The 16,562-nt window shown below is 37.6% G+C and overlaps 1 protein-coding gene across 1 annotated transcript in view; it reads right to left on the bottom strand.

The window, feature by feature from the left end:
- Positions 1-14,094, bottom strand: part of LOC140939119 (uncharacterized) — a 29,198-nt gene extending 15,104 nt beyond the window's left edge. Inside the window, exons 1-3 of the mRNA XM_073388679.1 lie at positions 14,056-14,094; positions 4,042-4,547; positions 3,581-3,689 (exon numbers count right to left, since the gene is read on the bottom strand). Of these exons, the coding sequence (XP_073244780.1) occupies positions 3,581-3,689; positions 4,042-4,535 (603 nt within the window). The 5' untranslated portion in view covers positions 4,536-4,547; positions 14,056-14,094. The remainder of the gene's footprint in view (positions 1-3,580; positions 3,690-4,041; positions 4,548-14,055) is intronic.
- Positions 14,095-16,562: the final 2,468 nt, after the last annotated feature.

Raw genomic sequence — 16,562 nt, 5'->3', positions numbered from 1 at the left:
AGAACATTGGTATAAACTATTAACATTTGATATACTACAGTATTCAACACTGCTTGAATAAAAATCAACTTCAAAGTTGGCAATACGCGTACACCTTTAAGCTCATATACGTCCTTATTCCTACATGAGCATAGACTCTGAAACTATTGTACTAATTTATGCATGGATGGTACTTCCAACAATCAAGTACCTTGACTGTGACTGTTACCATACATATCTCTAGCATGAGAATCAACACCATATATACCCACAGTTAAAATGAATGAGTTGAAGTAGTTCAGAGCCAAAAGTGTTTCGAGTGGCATACATTAGTGATACCCCTCAATTCTGGCACTACCATGTTACAAGTATATCTTTCAATGTATTCAAGCTGGATAGGAAAAATCGCTCAAACACTGCAACCATTTCTGGCAATTCTGTTAACATTAACATAGATTGTCTTGCAAGCAATGACAGACTAGGATATAATTGGTTACCAACAGTCATTATTTGAATATATCATCGACGAATCCTTCTTACCTAATACTTAAAATTAAAGCACACAAACTCATTGCACCACATTAACACATTGTTGTCTCGCATTTTCCCCAAATACTGCAACGTTTCCTTGACAGTATGGCGCATGAATCGTTTTATTAGCATCTACATAAACTGAAGGTCCTGGATTCTTCTCGATATCAGTAGAAAGCTTAAATTGGCCAAAATTAGCCCAGTGAATCAAACTCTTGTAAGCACTATAAAATGGATAGTTGCATGTACAGAGGGACAAATACTTCCTTAAAACCCTGTTTTGATACCTTACCCCACCAAAATAGCCTCTTCTTCTATGCTTAGACGACAGATAAACCTTCCCTTGTTTTCGAACTAATTTTGGACTTGCCTTTACACTCTTACAGTTACTTCTATACCTGTTTAATTATAAACCATTTCTATTTTTAACGTAACAATGAATTTTAGACGACAATGGTGTATTTTTTCAGAATTCCCTTCCGCACAAAAAGTCTCACTTTGCGTGTTTTCTTTAACAAAGATTTTAATTTATTCATCGGTAGTCTGCTAGGTGCACGACCGCGTCGAGAAAAATGACCAACCTCTTTTAAACCAGCTGGATTGTAAATTCTGTTATACATAAATTTCCTACGACGAGATCTCAATTCAACTTCTTTTAGTTCCTCCAAAAAACAATTTTCGTTTTTTACAATTGATTCATTACCTTTTCTTGTCGTCACCTCACTGACATCAAAACACTCCTAACACAAAACTTGTTGTTAATGAAAAATCCCGATGCCGAGCATCGTACATGTACCGCGTCACAATATACAGGTCCTTGGTCTGCGTCTAAAAGTCATTAACTTGAATATCTTACCCGAATCTTCACGTAACGAGCTGAAATACTCCCTGAGAAAGCTTTTATGTTCCTCTCGATAATCCTCAAGTTTCAAGTTCCAGACGTAAATATTTTGCTTGGAATTCGAAAAAAGGCGACCGTTTTCGATGGTCCTTGGTTCGCGTTTCAGGTAAGCAGCACGAAAAAAACGTAAAAATGTTATAGTTTCCACACGAAAACGTGATTCTCAAAATATTTCATTAATTTTTTTTCTTTTCTTGATGCAATTAAGCTAAAGTTTTTTTCGAAAGATGTTGTAACTTTAATACTTCAGTGTAACCTTACCAAGAGTGGTGAATCTACCTTTTCCGTCTTAAACGTAGACTGGGTTTTTGTGCGAAATTGGGTATTGCCGTACATAAATGAAAACGCGAAACGCTCAGGTGCGTCGATCCTCATGCTACATATTCACTTTCCTCTGTCTTTCCCTGTTACATTTGGTGCAAGTTAAACAAATTGTTAAAGTAAAATAAATATCTACTCACCAAGCGTTGATTAGAAGGAAAACTCCAAGGTTTCCTCGGTGTTTCTTAAGCCAAAATGTGACTCATCGTTTTCGAGTAGTTAAGAAATACCAGGATTTTTATCATAGTGGTAGATGGTTGCATCATCACAATTCACGAGGTTTTCACGTTCGATTCTACTGAGTGAAACAGTCTTTAACTCCGACAACTTATTTCTTCATGTTTTAAAAGCTATTGCTTCTTAAAAGACAAGAGCCTTTTTTAAGGCATTGGTCACAAAACGAAACAGGTCTTCATACGTTCAAGTTACTATTATTATTGTGAAAAGCCATTATCTGCATGAGATGTACAGTCACACAACTGCCACGTGAAAGTGTTCGACTTTGCCCCCTTTGGTTGTTCGTACGTGAGGGAATTCGAGTTATCAAACAGTAATCTAGTAAACAGAATTATAAAAATAACTCATGCACACAATTTGCACGTGAAGATGTTGGTCTTTGGCCGTTTAACAATTCGTACGTAAAAAAAACGCACATTGTTTACTACAAAATTCTCTCAAACGATTTTAAGAAATCACCTAGGCTTCATTACAACATCTGCAATTAAATTATGTTTCATGCAACGTCAAGGTTGATAGCCTAACATTTATTAACTTCCAAGAAAATTATCAAACTGCCGAAATATATTTCTGCTCATATCATGTTACTCCACTCAGTAAAACAGTATCTAATTATTTTGTCAACTAGCTTCTTCCAATTTTATTCCCTAACGCTACTGTTTTTACTTAAGTTACGCATCTTAACTAAATAAAATACGTCAGATCAGATACGTTTCAATAACTATAATACTTAGTAAGCAGAAAGGATGTATCATGTTGTTCAGTTATTCGTGTTTTAATTGCCGGAACTAAAAAGGTCTGTTGAACTTTGTAAGCGAGAGAATAAAGCTTGTTTACAGGATTAACAATACTCGGTACAACGTCCGTAAAAAATAAGCTGCCTTTCAAATACCTAAAACCACAGTTTATAGGCCGCATACTCTCGAATTAAAGTCCGTATCTAATAAATAACAATTATTGTTCCATTGGAAGAGCTTTGAAAATATATGATCTTTTATACTCTACCTTGAAGCAGGTGAAACACAACTCATAAATAAGTGCGTTGTACCGTTCGCGATAGCCGAATTCAGAGATGTTTTGAACCAGCATCCACACTAAAATATGAACCCTTAAACAGCTGCATCACTTTACAAAGCGGTTGAATCATGAAGATATTTAATGTAAAGCTTCTAAACACCTGTAGCCGTAATAAAAGTCGAAAAAATTGTGAAGAATCAAGATGGCGGTCTCAAAGTGCCCTTGTTCCACCCTTAGCAATGTCATGTTTAAATAGATACCAAGATCTCATTGGTTCCTAAGTATCAACTCATAGTACCTTCAACCTTATTGGCTCTTGCAACAAACATCCCAACATACCAATCCACAAAGATACATACGCTCACACCTCGGACATATGAGCTATTTTTTCAAAATAGCTCAAAAAGCATGCAGGCACCATAGAAAACGTGCGTTTGGTTGGGTGCGGGAGCAGTATGGTATTATGAATTCAATCTCATCATCATCATCATCATCATCATCATCATCATCATCATCATCATCATTAATCCAATCAATTACATTGCTTTGCTCATTAATGCAATTTCCATATCGTCACTTTATTAAGGTACTTACCGCAAACTGTGTTACACTTTCTGGCCCCAGATCGTCTCCGCCATCCTGACCAAGCAGTCCCCAGGCAACCACATAAACGTATATTCCACTAACGAAACTAAGGACTGTCCTATATCAGAAAAAAAAAGGAAAAAAAGGTCGACTCTTACGGCATAAATTCGGGATGAGGGTATCGTTATTCCTGGCGACGTCTTGAACTGAACTTAATCGATCTTAATCACTGACGGTATTGTAGCCTGTCAAATCAGGTTCCTGCATTTGAGATTCAAAGCGAAAAATACAAAAAAAAGGTTTGAAAAATAAAAAAGCTGAGGCAAAAACGTGCACCCTTCAACTTTAGCTGCGCTAATTATCAATATACACTCATAACCACGCTGTGAGATCACATTCAGTCAGAGAACAGAATCCAAAAACCAGAATCAAGAAATTGTGAACAAAAAAAACCGTGTTATTGCTGTAACCTGATAGCAGTTAACGCTGCGCCTTCTTGCACTGTCCCAGCTGCAGTGAAGGTGATTGAAAGATGATTGATCTCCAAAATGTTGCCTGCCACATTTATAATAACCATGACGCAATAATAGTAAAAAGGTTTCAACCAACTGACACCCTGATAATCGTTGCATACCAAACACCGATTGAACAGAAGAGGAAATCCACCGGCCGCCATAACCGTTCCCACTAAGTGCCACGACTTCCTTTGACCCAGCTTTTTGGAAATAAATGGAATTTGCACACGGTCGCCCAAGAAACCAGTTATTGGAGAGGTAAAGGCGTCAGTTACTTGTCCAATAAGCATAGCCCATCCGGGTTGGGATGCGGATAAACCAATCACTTGCATCAAAAATATGATGGAAAAAGAAAGGTACATATGAAGGGGAATTTCGTTGAGAACGTTCCCGACGCCATAGGATAAGCGCTGTTTGATGTTTAACTTGGATTTTTGATGGTTCTCCATCGCTGAATTCAACTGTAAAATATTAACATATAAATGAATTTTCTTCCAGTACATAAGAGTGCTGCAAGGGGTAGCTGACTGTGTAAACTGAGAACTTTCGATCGATGGTGTTTAACCAAAACCAAACAGAGGAGAAATAGATATGAATATGAAGTTCATCATGTTCTGGCGGAAGTTGAGCAAATTCAATTTAAATTCAATTCTTTATTTCACACTATATATTATTAAGATATTCACAAAGGTGTACGTAAGTAGGAAAATAAAGTGGCTGATAAATAATAATTAACTAAAAGGCATTAAGTTCATTTGTGTACAGTGTCCAAAGAAGCAAGCTAAAGAGCTTTCTTGTTGGAAACCGTCATGTTTAGATAATCGGCAGCAGTAAAGAGAGCAAATAAAATCTAAGATAATATCAGTGATAGCGGAGCTCTCGCGCGCGAAGCGCGCAGCGGAGCACCATGGGTAAAGAAATGTGGTAAACTACCCATCCGAGAAAATTTGGTAATCACATGACCGTACACCGACCGCCCGCCCGACCGTCCGTCCGCACCACAGACATACCAATGTAAAATAATTCAATTAATAGGTAAGGCAACCCAAATGCAACTCAAGGTTTTATTTGGAAAGAAATCGCATGGCCGCCCGGACTTTTAGAAAGAAAAAACAACAACAAAGTGGTGTCTTTTTCAACGTTATTTTTGATGTTTACACTCACGTGGATAACAGAGAAACTGAGCTAGAGCTAGTTTCTGAGAACAAAAGAGAAGAATTTTGTAGGAAGAAAAACGTGAAAATTCAAAGCGACTGTGAGACAATGAGAAATGCTAGTGGCCAGCAAGGTGAAACTGAGCGCGGCAGTGAAAAATAAAAGCGAACATCAACACAGGAGACAAAATATTGGGTAAGAATTCCTCCATAAAAATAATGTGCAACTAGGAAGTTTGACGTTTAGTCCTACAAAACAGCGTTGTAGTTGTGCAAAACAACGGCAAAGAAGGACGAAAAGCGTGCTGCACGTGCAAATTTTTTTTGTTTTGCTAATTAGAAAAAAAAGTGTGCTGCACGTGCAATTTGTTTTTTTGCTAATTAGATCTATTGGTGCCATTTCCATTGGCCTCTCCGTTTAGCATTAGACGATTTAATTTTTTTTGTTTACAAGTTTTATTAACAAGAGCTTCGCTTTTAGCCCTGGCTAAATCTATATATTAGAACATATAAGCAAGGTCAGATTTGGTTGGTTAGAAGATAGGACTTCGATTCTTTCTTAAACTTATAAAATGGCAGACACTTGAGACTAGGCGGTACAGTGTCCCAACCTAAGTTGGTGGATACTCTTGGCCTAGACTTACTCTTGGCAAGGGTAATGATCCATAATATTGTAATATATAACACTTTCTGTGCAGGCTAAACTTATTTAGCCGCCAAAGTAATCAGAGCAATTCTCTGTACGAATTAAGCAAAGTGGGAAATGAATGCAATTAGGTGTTGTGGGGGGATGTCTAAAAATGCACTTTGTTCGGATTGCTACTTTATTGTTGTCATTGTAACCAATTGTCATAGTATGTCATGGTAACCAATTGTTTGTTGGTGGCAAAAAATCTAATATTTAACTCAGAAAGTGTTGTGAAAAGTGCAAAATGTGTAGCTCTGTTTCTCAAGTCCATTGAAATGCTACAACCAAAGACTTGGAGCAGATATAATACCATCATTCTAGTTTACATTTGTGTAAATTGCTCTTTATTATATCGAATTTGCGTGGCATAAACGGTTAATCAACTACATAGAGTTTCGGCCATTTGAGTTGATGGCTAAAATATGGTTATCCTTTTCCCGAATTTCTCCAAAAGTACATCAGTTCCAGAGCTAAAACTAAGCAGGCAGTTTACGCAGATATCCTAGTTACTAAGTCTGTAACAATCTCTGCGGGGCGGGCTCTTTTGTTTGCAAAGGCAATTAACAAACAAACCCCAAATTTCAGATTTTGTATATTTCTTCGCAGTTGACAATCTATCTACTCGCCAACATATGAAAAACAGAGGTTCTGACTTTTGAGTGAGAGGTTGGTCAATTACACTAGCATTGATTTAGAGTCCACTTCCTGTTAACGTGATCGTCACTCAAAAAGTCTTTGCTCAAGCTTCTTGAAATCGAGTTTACCGCGGCCCTTCTCAACTAAGGCTGGTCTCACTTATAGCAAAGTTGGTATTTAAAAGACATCTGTATGGTACTAGTCTCGTTTTAAAACTGTAAGCTGAACGTCTGAAAAATGATAGCTGCATGAGGCTGAAGGCGTAGAAAATTGACTAATTTTAAAGGGGACAAACGTTTAAGGGAGAGGTGGACATTAATAAACAGAAATTCCTAAGTTTACATGCATCTCATATTTGTTAATAATTATTTTTTAAAGAAGTTTTCATCATAATTTTTAAGGTACTTCATATAATCAAACAGTCATAGCACACCAATAAATCAGTTTCTTCAGCAAACTAGGAAAACCGACAGGCTCACACTGCTGGTAGGTTAGTCTTTTGAATAAAGTCGAAACGGGAACGCTTTTGTGCGTTGTTTTAATTATTATTTTCAATTATTAATTATAGACTACATTTGTCTTTTGTATTGTCTCATGAAAGACATTGTGCTTTAATTTGGAGTCAAAGGTTGGTTAACTTTACTTTAATCTAACTGTTTCCACTTATATATATATATATATATATATATATGAGATGGTAAAAGACATCCTTTTCTAATTTCCCAGCTTAATACTAGTTACTAATATCATAGGTTACGAATTACGTCTTAATTTTGGCGCGAAATTTCAGCGTTAATTTGTAATTTCACATGTGAAATTACAAATTTGCCATGGCAACCCTTCCGTACCACTTTGGACGCCTGCTACGCAGGCTATTCCGTACGTCTCAGTGTAAAGATGGCGACGAAGTTTTAAAATGCCGCGAATGAAGATGTCAGGGCAGAAAAAGACGCTTTAGAAAACCTGAACACACAAGAAGAACATCAAGAAGGATTCTAACAGGTATTTTGCCGAAAAATTTTGAAAAATTCTGAACTTTATAGGCCAAAAGGCTCGGGAAATTATTAGGATTTGGACAAAACGCGCGTGAAATTATTCCCTAATTTCACTCGTCACCATTGACTATTTTCCAATTCCCCATAATACACTCTGTCTGCCCCCCAAATTTTGCATAACTTATTGTCTTAAAATGTTCTTGGGAAAATGTAATACTCCCAGGAGCATTTAAAAACAATGGTTTATGCAAAATTTGGGAGGCAAACAGAGTGTATAATGGGGAATTGGAAAATAGAGAATTTGATTACACATACTAAGCTTTTAAAATGATATTAAGATTTGTGTTATTTCTGACGTGTTTTTTTTGTTATCAATACGCTATTTACGAGGAAATCATTTTACTACAATCAGAATCCTTAATCCTTAAGGGTTCGCTTTCTTGTGCAAATTAGGGCTTTTGTCATTCAAACCTAATCGCTGGGATTACCAAATTTTGATATGAAAGGAAAACTAAAAGGATTCTGGTAGTAGCAGTAAAATGACGCCATCGTGCAAATAACCTATTATTTATCAACATCAAGCTTGAGTATCAATCGTGGTTTAGTTTAGTTCGGAATCATTTGTCGCGTTTTACACGGCCCTTTCTCGAGATTATTCTTGAGATGCAGTTATAGTTTCGGAAATGGATTTGTCTCAATTTGAATTCAAGGTCTGGTGGACGTTAGTGCACGTAGTTCTGCACGAGTAATTATGAAATGCAGATCACGTTTTCATAGTATAAAATCTTCTGATGTTGGCACCAGTCAGTCACTTTGTGCGTTTAATTTCCATACAGAGCTGTTGAGAAACCATCACTTCGCAATCCAACTACGGTTGGCAGTATAACATTAATTTAGTATATTTTTTCAATATTTCTGTGACGTTCTTGTAGTTTTGGTGCCGTTGACTGCAGAAGTGGTTGCTATCTGATCATTAAAAAACATTTTTGGTAAAGATTTTGGGGAAGAATCCACGGCCAATTTCGCTCAGTTTACATACTACTCTTTGAAAATTAAATTCGTCCCTTTCCTAAAAAGTTAGCCAGTCAAAATTCCATGCAAAAGAAAGAAGATAAAGTAGGCAACAAAACCATCAATAAAGAAGGAAAAAAGCCAAAAAAGGGAGCGAGAGAGAAAGATCGAAATAGATTCGCCTATGCGTGAAAAACAAAAAAAGCTGTTAAATTACGTCAGATTAGTCGGAAAATATGGCTTTTTTCTTGCAAAACTCGTTTTAAGCCATTCTTATGCTAATTAGCCGAAGAAGAGTCTAAAGAAGAGGAATTGGTGAAAACTGCGGTTTTTCGCTACTCGCCGGCCGTCACCAAAAGGTTAAATGTTCCGAAAAGGTATACAAGGGGTTTGTTCCCTTTTGCTTTAGGCTAAATGAGAACACGATTGATAAAACCAAAAAACTTGAAGTTGAGGGCAACAACTTTATCATTTTCCATTATAACTGAGAAGTGTTACTCGGCTCTTTGAATAATGAAGTCACGTCCACTCCACTCCAATCCACTCCGCAAGTTTCTAGGCAGAGGGAATGCAACGGTGTAATTGAAATCAGTAACTAAAGGAAAGTCATTTACACTATATCTACCTCAAGCAACCGATAGAAAGCAAAGCAAACTGTTTTGGGGAGCAAATTCAGTTATTATTCTTTCTCTTAAGTTCGGGATGAGTGCATGGGTAGGGAACGATCAGGAGCATAGACTAAAGAAGGCTTCCTTGCCAACTTCATTTCTTCCTTATCACGCAATTTTAACTGAAAATATATATATTCCCAATTAGAAATTATTGGAAAAGCTTTCAACTGCATGTGTGTACCGACGACCTCTTCTTGAGGAACAAGACGGAAGTCGGAGGAATAAAATCACCAGCGAGCCAGCTAGCGCTAGAAGAGCAGGAATCATAGAAAACACATGCCGTACATAGTCACTTTCACTCAAATTGGATTGACAGCTACATAACAAGATAAAGATAAAGTGTTCCAACAAATTACCAGACAAACTTTGAATAAAGCGAAAAATTCACCACATATACCTCTGAAAACAGCTCTTTCTAAGCGCGAAAATCACCCTACAGATAACGCATTCTTATTGGTCGAATCTCGTGACGCACACCACCTGCCGTTACAGAGTTGCACGGACAGGACACACAGGTTCTCGACTGTAAGTACCGCAAAGGAATGCTAGTATATTGTACTAGCATTCTAACATATCGTCAGCTAAGTCGCCCTGGCTTTACTTCCCCTAGACTACGAGCAGTCTCTCTTTTTTCTGTAGTCCGTCGAGCAAAACGCGAGACGCGCAAATGGCCACGCGCGTGACTGATGGCGCGAGACGCGAGAGGCTGCCGCCCTCGTTTCAGCGTCTCGCGTCTTCGCCGCTCCCGCGCTCGTGCATTGCTCTCACTAAATCTGAAGAAAAAGAGAGACTGGTCGCAGTCTATACTTCCCCCAGAGACCAGTGAGGCGCCTTAATCTATTATTATGCCAAGAATGATGTCAATACATTGAAAAAAAAAAAAAAAAAAAAAAAACAGAAAATGCCAGTAGGAAAACGTGACATAATTACTTTCTATTTTTTTCAAAAGAAGACGTGAATAGAAGAAAACGCCGACTGAATATGTTCCGCAATAAAACTCTTTTAAGAGTCTTTGTTTGAGTGTCGCCTTTGAAAAAATTAAAATGTACTCAAACAAAGAAAAACCCTTGTGCAAAGACCCAGTGGTTCATTCAATAAACATCAAAAATCACGGTGAAAATAAAGCTTGAATAAAAAAGTCTTTCTACAACAAAACATTTTTGATAGGCGAGATTGTCAGAGATGAGGAAATCACGGGCAAATCATCAGAGTAAAAAATTTTGGCAAGCTGTTTGAATCGGCGTAAAAACGTAATAATACGATAGACCGTAATAGACTTCTAAAAGCACGCAGAACATAATTGGCACATATTTCAATACGCGAAGCAAGGTAAAGATGTTATTCGAAATCCGTAATTAATTTATCCGGCCAACTTTACTATCATCTAACAGCCCGTCTGCCGACTTCCCGGTTCCCTCTTGCGTTCCTTTGAAAGATACTCGTCTCTCTCTTGTTAAAAATAATCCAAGGAGTTGTTGAAGCTTACTGGGATAAATTAAATAATATCAGTTCTCTTCACTATCAAATGTTTTGTTATTACTGAGTTATAATCTAACTACCATAAATTAATTGTATTCGATATTTGACTTGCACACTCTCTTAACCTGTTTGCACAATGCCACACTCTTGAGGATCTCGCTTCTCGAAGGGTTACCGATTCTTAAAACCCTAAACACACGCTACTCTTAAAAATCGAAATTCCACTTTCATCATCGTTGATATGTAATATATAGATTTAGCCAGGGCTAAAAGCGGAGCTCTCGATAATATTTATAGTTTGCTCAAACAAAATATAAAATCGTGTAATCTGTGATGCTAAGTGGCGAAGGCAACGCCAGAGAACGGTGAAAAACAGGGCGGATAAAGGTTGGGCGGTGAAACGAGCGCTCCGCTCTTCATTTAATAGGGACCTTAAGATAATCTGGACGCGGCCGAGGAGGACGTCAACCGGAAGTGAATGTTCAATTCGTTGAACTAATTAGCATAATGCCACAGCGTCGACCTGAAGTCGCGACGGTGAAAACTAGAAGTTTGGCCGCCTCGTAAAACGGTGAGTTGGTTTTCTTGTTTTCAGTGGAGAAATTGCTTTTCGTACAGGATTTTCGATCCATTTTACTTCAAGAGACACATTTAAGTGTTTTTTGTGTGGTGTTCTCTCAAGATTGACTCTTATTTTTTTGCTATCAAGCCTTTTGGGTTTAGTGTTTTGGCGGCAACTGAGAATGAAAGCGCTGAGTCTTTCGACATAAATGTAACACTATAACTGCTTGTTTTTAAGGGGACAACGTTCTCGCTTTAGGATAGTATTTGAAAAATTTAAGAGACGAGAAGTCGAATAAAAATTATCGGAAAACAAAAATCTAGGCTTGTAATAAACTTGAACATGTCGGAGAAAATTGAGATCTTGAACAAGACGCCATGGTTCATTTATTAACTTTTATAATTTTATTTTGTTCACTTTCAGTTCAGCGATGGAGCGGTCTGAAGATCAAAATGTCGCCTTAGTACGGGAAGTCCTCATAACAGAACCATATCGTTTTAAAGCAAGATCTAGAACAACGGAAAGCGAGAAAGTCTGGCAACAAATAGCTGATAACCTGAACTCCGATCATACCCTCAAGTTTCCCTCGAAGAAATTTTTTTTTTTTTTCAGAGAAACTAGAGTCATAGTCGGCAACACAAATTTTCTTCCAATAAAAGATCGTTAAGGTATCAATCAAGCAAGACTTCACGAGTTTTTCTAAAAGACGTCATGGAATTAAAACACGAAAGCATTACTTTATCCTCTCTCGTCAGGCGAGCACTCAACCCAACCTGCTCAATCTTAATTTGTTTTTCCCGCGAAGGTGGCGGCGTCCTCGCTCCAGGCTTTCTCCGTTCTCTTCACCGCCGCGTCCAGGGTATCTTAAGGCCCCTAATGTGTGATGCCGAGTAGGACTGGCACGAGCGCTCTTTCCGCGCATCCGGTGCGCTTGAAGGCCGGAGAAATTTTCCTTTTTGCAAACCGGAAATCCTATTTTCTTTCTGTAATTTCAGGCTACAATGTTAAATAGATAAATTCGTTTCATAACAATATCAATAAACTATTTCATATGTTTGTGTCTGTACGTCTATAAGTCAAGCTTGTCAGTCGTATAATGCCAAAATTTGAGTTTAATTTGAAAGTGTTGAATTCCTCCTCCTTCCACTAAATATCACCTAATCGTCTTTCGCCGTTTCGTTTGCAAAAGCTTAACACTTCTTAACCTCAATTTTTACATATGTTAAAGGGGGATAAATTTTATATAACATAACAAAAACTTAGATTGATATATATATTAATATAGTGGCGTTGTACTTCTTCAAACTTTGCTTCTCGAGTGCAACGCGCCATGGCGATTCGCGCAATGCGTTACAAATCCGGTAACCGCATGTAAACAAAATTTATTGAGGTTAGTTGTAAGGTTTTTTCTCCGTTTTTCTCTCTAAAACAAAACAAGGTAAACAGTAAAAACTGAGAGGAAACTAATTTTGAAGTTTCGAAGAAACAGAAAGACGTGTGAGATGTTTTTTTCCAAATCAAAAAGAAGGATGATGGTGATTGAAATTAGCATAATTTCACCTTGCACGAGCTGCACGCATTTATAAAATACACGTCATCTAGTTATGAAACACGATCTGCTGTCCTTTAGTTTTACCATGGATGACATGGATGAGATTTTCCTTCCTGTTTTAGACAGTACTTAGTTGTTTTTGTTTTGGAATAACATCGACATTGGCGAGTAGCAGAACGAAAATATAATTCAGTGGTAGAGTCATGGAAGTAATAAAAGAAACCCTTTGAAAGAGATGTTTGTCTACTCCAGCTAAACCTCCCGCAAAAAATAGCAACATTTGCCTCTCGGAGACAGCGTACCAGCACAAAGGAACGAGGAAGAAGTGCAAGAAAACAAGTCAAGCCGCCATAATTCAGTGACAGCGGCAGTGTACATGTCTAAAGTACAACCCACATCGCAAGCCCTGACCGAAGTCGAAAACAAGCGACATTTCTAAGCAGAGTTCCAGTCCACTGCATCACACCTTTTTGCTCGGACGCTCTCGTTTCACCGCCCAACCTTTATCCGCTCTGGTGAAAAAAACCAATAGGTCTAATTAGCAAAAAAACAACTTTACACGTGCAGCACACTTTTTCTGTACATTTCTTTGCCGTTGTTTTGCACGACTACAACGTGAACATCCAGAAACTTCTTAGTTACACGTTTTATGGAGGAAATGTCGTACGTGTTTTCGTTCACTTCAGTTTTTTCACTGCCGCTCATTTTCACGTTGCATTGGTGGCCGCTAGCATTTCTCATTTTGTTACCGCCGCTACAAAATTTTCATGTCGTTCTTCCGACAAAATGTCTCCTTTGGTTTTTATCTCTCGCTCTAGATCTCTGTCGCCCTTTTTCAAGTCGAGCTTCGCTGGCCTGCCGCCCACTTTCTTTTTTTCTCGGTCTTTCTTTGGCTCTATATTCCAAATTTGTGGACATGACAATTAATCTAAGCTTAATACTTTAGAAAACACGGATACAGAGACAGTTTCCGCTTTCCGTTTTCGTCTTTATCATTGACTCCTTAGTTGTCTCTGCTTCACAAGACGCGGGTAGCTATGCGACTTCCCGTCAAAATAACCTCGAGTTGCATTTGGGTTGCCATACCTGTTGATTCAGTTATTTTACATTGGTATGCCTGTGGTGCGGACGTTTACCACATTTTCTTACCCATGGTGCTCCGCTGCGCGCACTTCGCGCGCGAGATCTCCGCAAAAATGTAAGGGACTCTATTGCACACACCTATTTACTTATTCCCTGAAAACCCGGCATGAAAATCGCACGAGTCAGTATTGATAAATTAAAATTTCAGAAGCGCCCGTCCACCTGTTACAGTAAATAAAAATTTTGAAAAAGAGGTTAGTTTTAAACTGGCAACATGAGTAAAAGAGGTTAGTTTTAAACTGGCAACATGAGTAAAAAATTTTACATTGAACTGTATGGGACGTGCCGTCTGCTAGTTTGAAAAGGAAGTTAGTTTTAGACTAGGAACATGAGTAGAATACCTCACATCGAACTATACGGGACGCGCCGTCCGCCAGTTCAAAAAAGAAGTTAGTTTTAAAGTAGGAAAGGTAGAAGTACTTTCTCATTGACAGTTTAAAAAAAGATGGTGATCGCCTCGCTCTTCAAAAAATGGCCACAGCCGTCTCTGTTGAGTCTCGCGCCCAAAATTAAGCCACAAAAGTAACATTACTAAAGTGATTTAAATAATTTGTTAAAGGCAAGTTCAAAAAAACAGTTAAAATTTAAGAATCTGACTCACCAATGTAGCCCTCTGTTTGTGTGCAACGTGACTGAACTGACCTTAGAAGAATGGTCTTTTGAATTAAGTGAAAATGACGCGAATTTCGGTTTTTTAAGACTATTTATGTCTCACCTATTATCATATAAAAAACAGAGTTTTTGAATTTAGAGTGAGAGGTTGGTCAATTATACTAGCATCAATCTAGAGTCCACTTCCTGTTAACGTGATCGTCACTCAAAAAGTCCTTGCTCAAGCTCCTTGAAATCGGGTTTACCGCGGCCCTTCTCAACTAAGGCTGGTCTCACTTATAGTAAAGTTGGCATTCAACAGACATCTGCATGGTACTCGTTTTAAAACAGTAAGCTGAACGTCTGAGAAATGATAGCTGCATGAGGCTGAAGGCGTAGAAAATTGACTGATTTTAAAGGGGACAAACGTTTAAGGGAGAAGTGGACATTAATAAACAGAAATTCCTAAGTTTACATGCATCTCATATTTGTTAATAATTATTTTTTAAAGAAGTTTTCATCATAATTTTTAAGGTACTTCATATAATCAAACAGTCATAGCTCACCAATAAATCAGTTTCTTCAGGTAAACTAGGAAAACCGACAAGCTCACACTGCTGGTAGGTTAGTTTTTTGAATAAAGTCGAAACGGGAACGCTTTTGTGCGTTGTTTTAATTATTATTTTCAATTATTAATTATAGACTACATTTGTCTTTTGTATTGTCTCATAAAAGACATTGTGCTTTAATTTGGAGTCAAAGGTTGGTTAACTTTACTTTAATCTAACTGTTTCCACTTACATATATATATATATATATATATATATATATATGAGATGGTAAATCCTTTTCTAATTTCCCAGCTTATTACTAGTTACAAAGCTTTTAAAATGATATTAAGATTTGTGTTATTTCTGACGTGTTTTTTTGTTTTTTTATTATCAATAGGCTATTTGTACGAGGAAATCATTTTACTACAATCAGAATCCTTAATCCTTAAGGGTTCGCTTTCTTGTGTAAATTAGGGCTTTTGTCATTCAAACCTAATCGCTGGGATTACCAAATTTTGATATGAAAGGAAAAACTAAAAGGATTCTGGTAGTAGTATAGCAGTAAAATGACATCATGATAAATCGTGCAAATGGCCTATTATTAATCAACATCAAGCTTGAGTATCAATCGTGGTTCCGTTTAGTCCTGAATTATTTGTCGCGTTTTACACGGCCCTTTCTCGAGATTATTCTTGAGATGTAGTTATAGTTTCGGAAATGGATTTGTCTCAATTTGAAGTCAAGGTCTGGTGGCCGTTAGTGCACGTAGTTCTGCACGAGTAATTATTAAATGCAGATCACGTTTTCATAGTATAAAATCTTCTGATGTAAGCACCATTCAGTCACTTTGTTTGTGTTTAATTTCCCTACAGAGCTGTTGAGAAACCATCACTTCGCAATCCAATTACGGTTGGCAGTATAACATTAATTTAGTATATTTTTTCAATATTTCTGTGACGTTCTTGTAGTTTTGGTGCCGTTGACTGCAGAAGTGGTTGCTATCTGATCATTAAAAAACATTTTTGGTAAAGATTTTGGGGAAGAATCCACGGCCAATTTCGCCCAGTTTACATACTACTCTTTGAAAATTAAATTCGTCCCTTTCCTAAAAAGTTAGTCAGCCACGATTCCATGTAAAAGAAAGACGATACAGTAGGCAACAAAACCATCAATAAAGAAGGAAAAAAGCCAAAAAAGGGAGCGAGAGAGAAAGATCGAAATAGATTCGCCTATGCGTGAAAAACAAAAAAAGCTGTTAAATTACGTCAGATTAGTCGGAAAATATGGCTTTTTTCTTGCAAAACTCGTTTTAAGCCATTCTTATGCTAATTAGCCGAAGAAGAGTCTAAAGAAGAGGAATTGGTGAAAACTGCGGTTTTTCGCTACTCGCCGGCCGTCACCAAAAGGTTAAATGTTTCTAAAAGGTGCAAGGGGTTTGTTCCC

Source organism: Porites lutea, chromosome 5 (assembly GCF_958299795.1).
Source record: "Porites lutea chromosome 5, jaPorLute2.1, whole genome shotgun sequence".
Classification (NCBI taxonomy): Eukaryota; Metazoa; Cnidaria; class Anthozoa; order Scleractinia; family Poritidae; genus Porites; species Porites lutea.
Note: the sequence above shows the minus strand (reverse complement) of the source record. Positions and strands in the feature narration are given on the sequence as shown.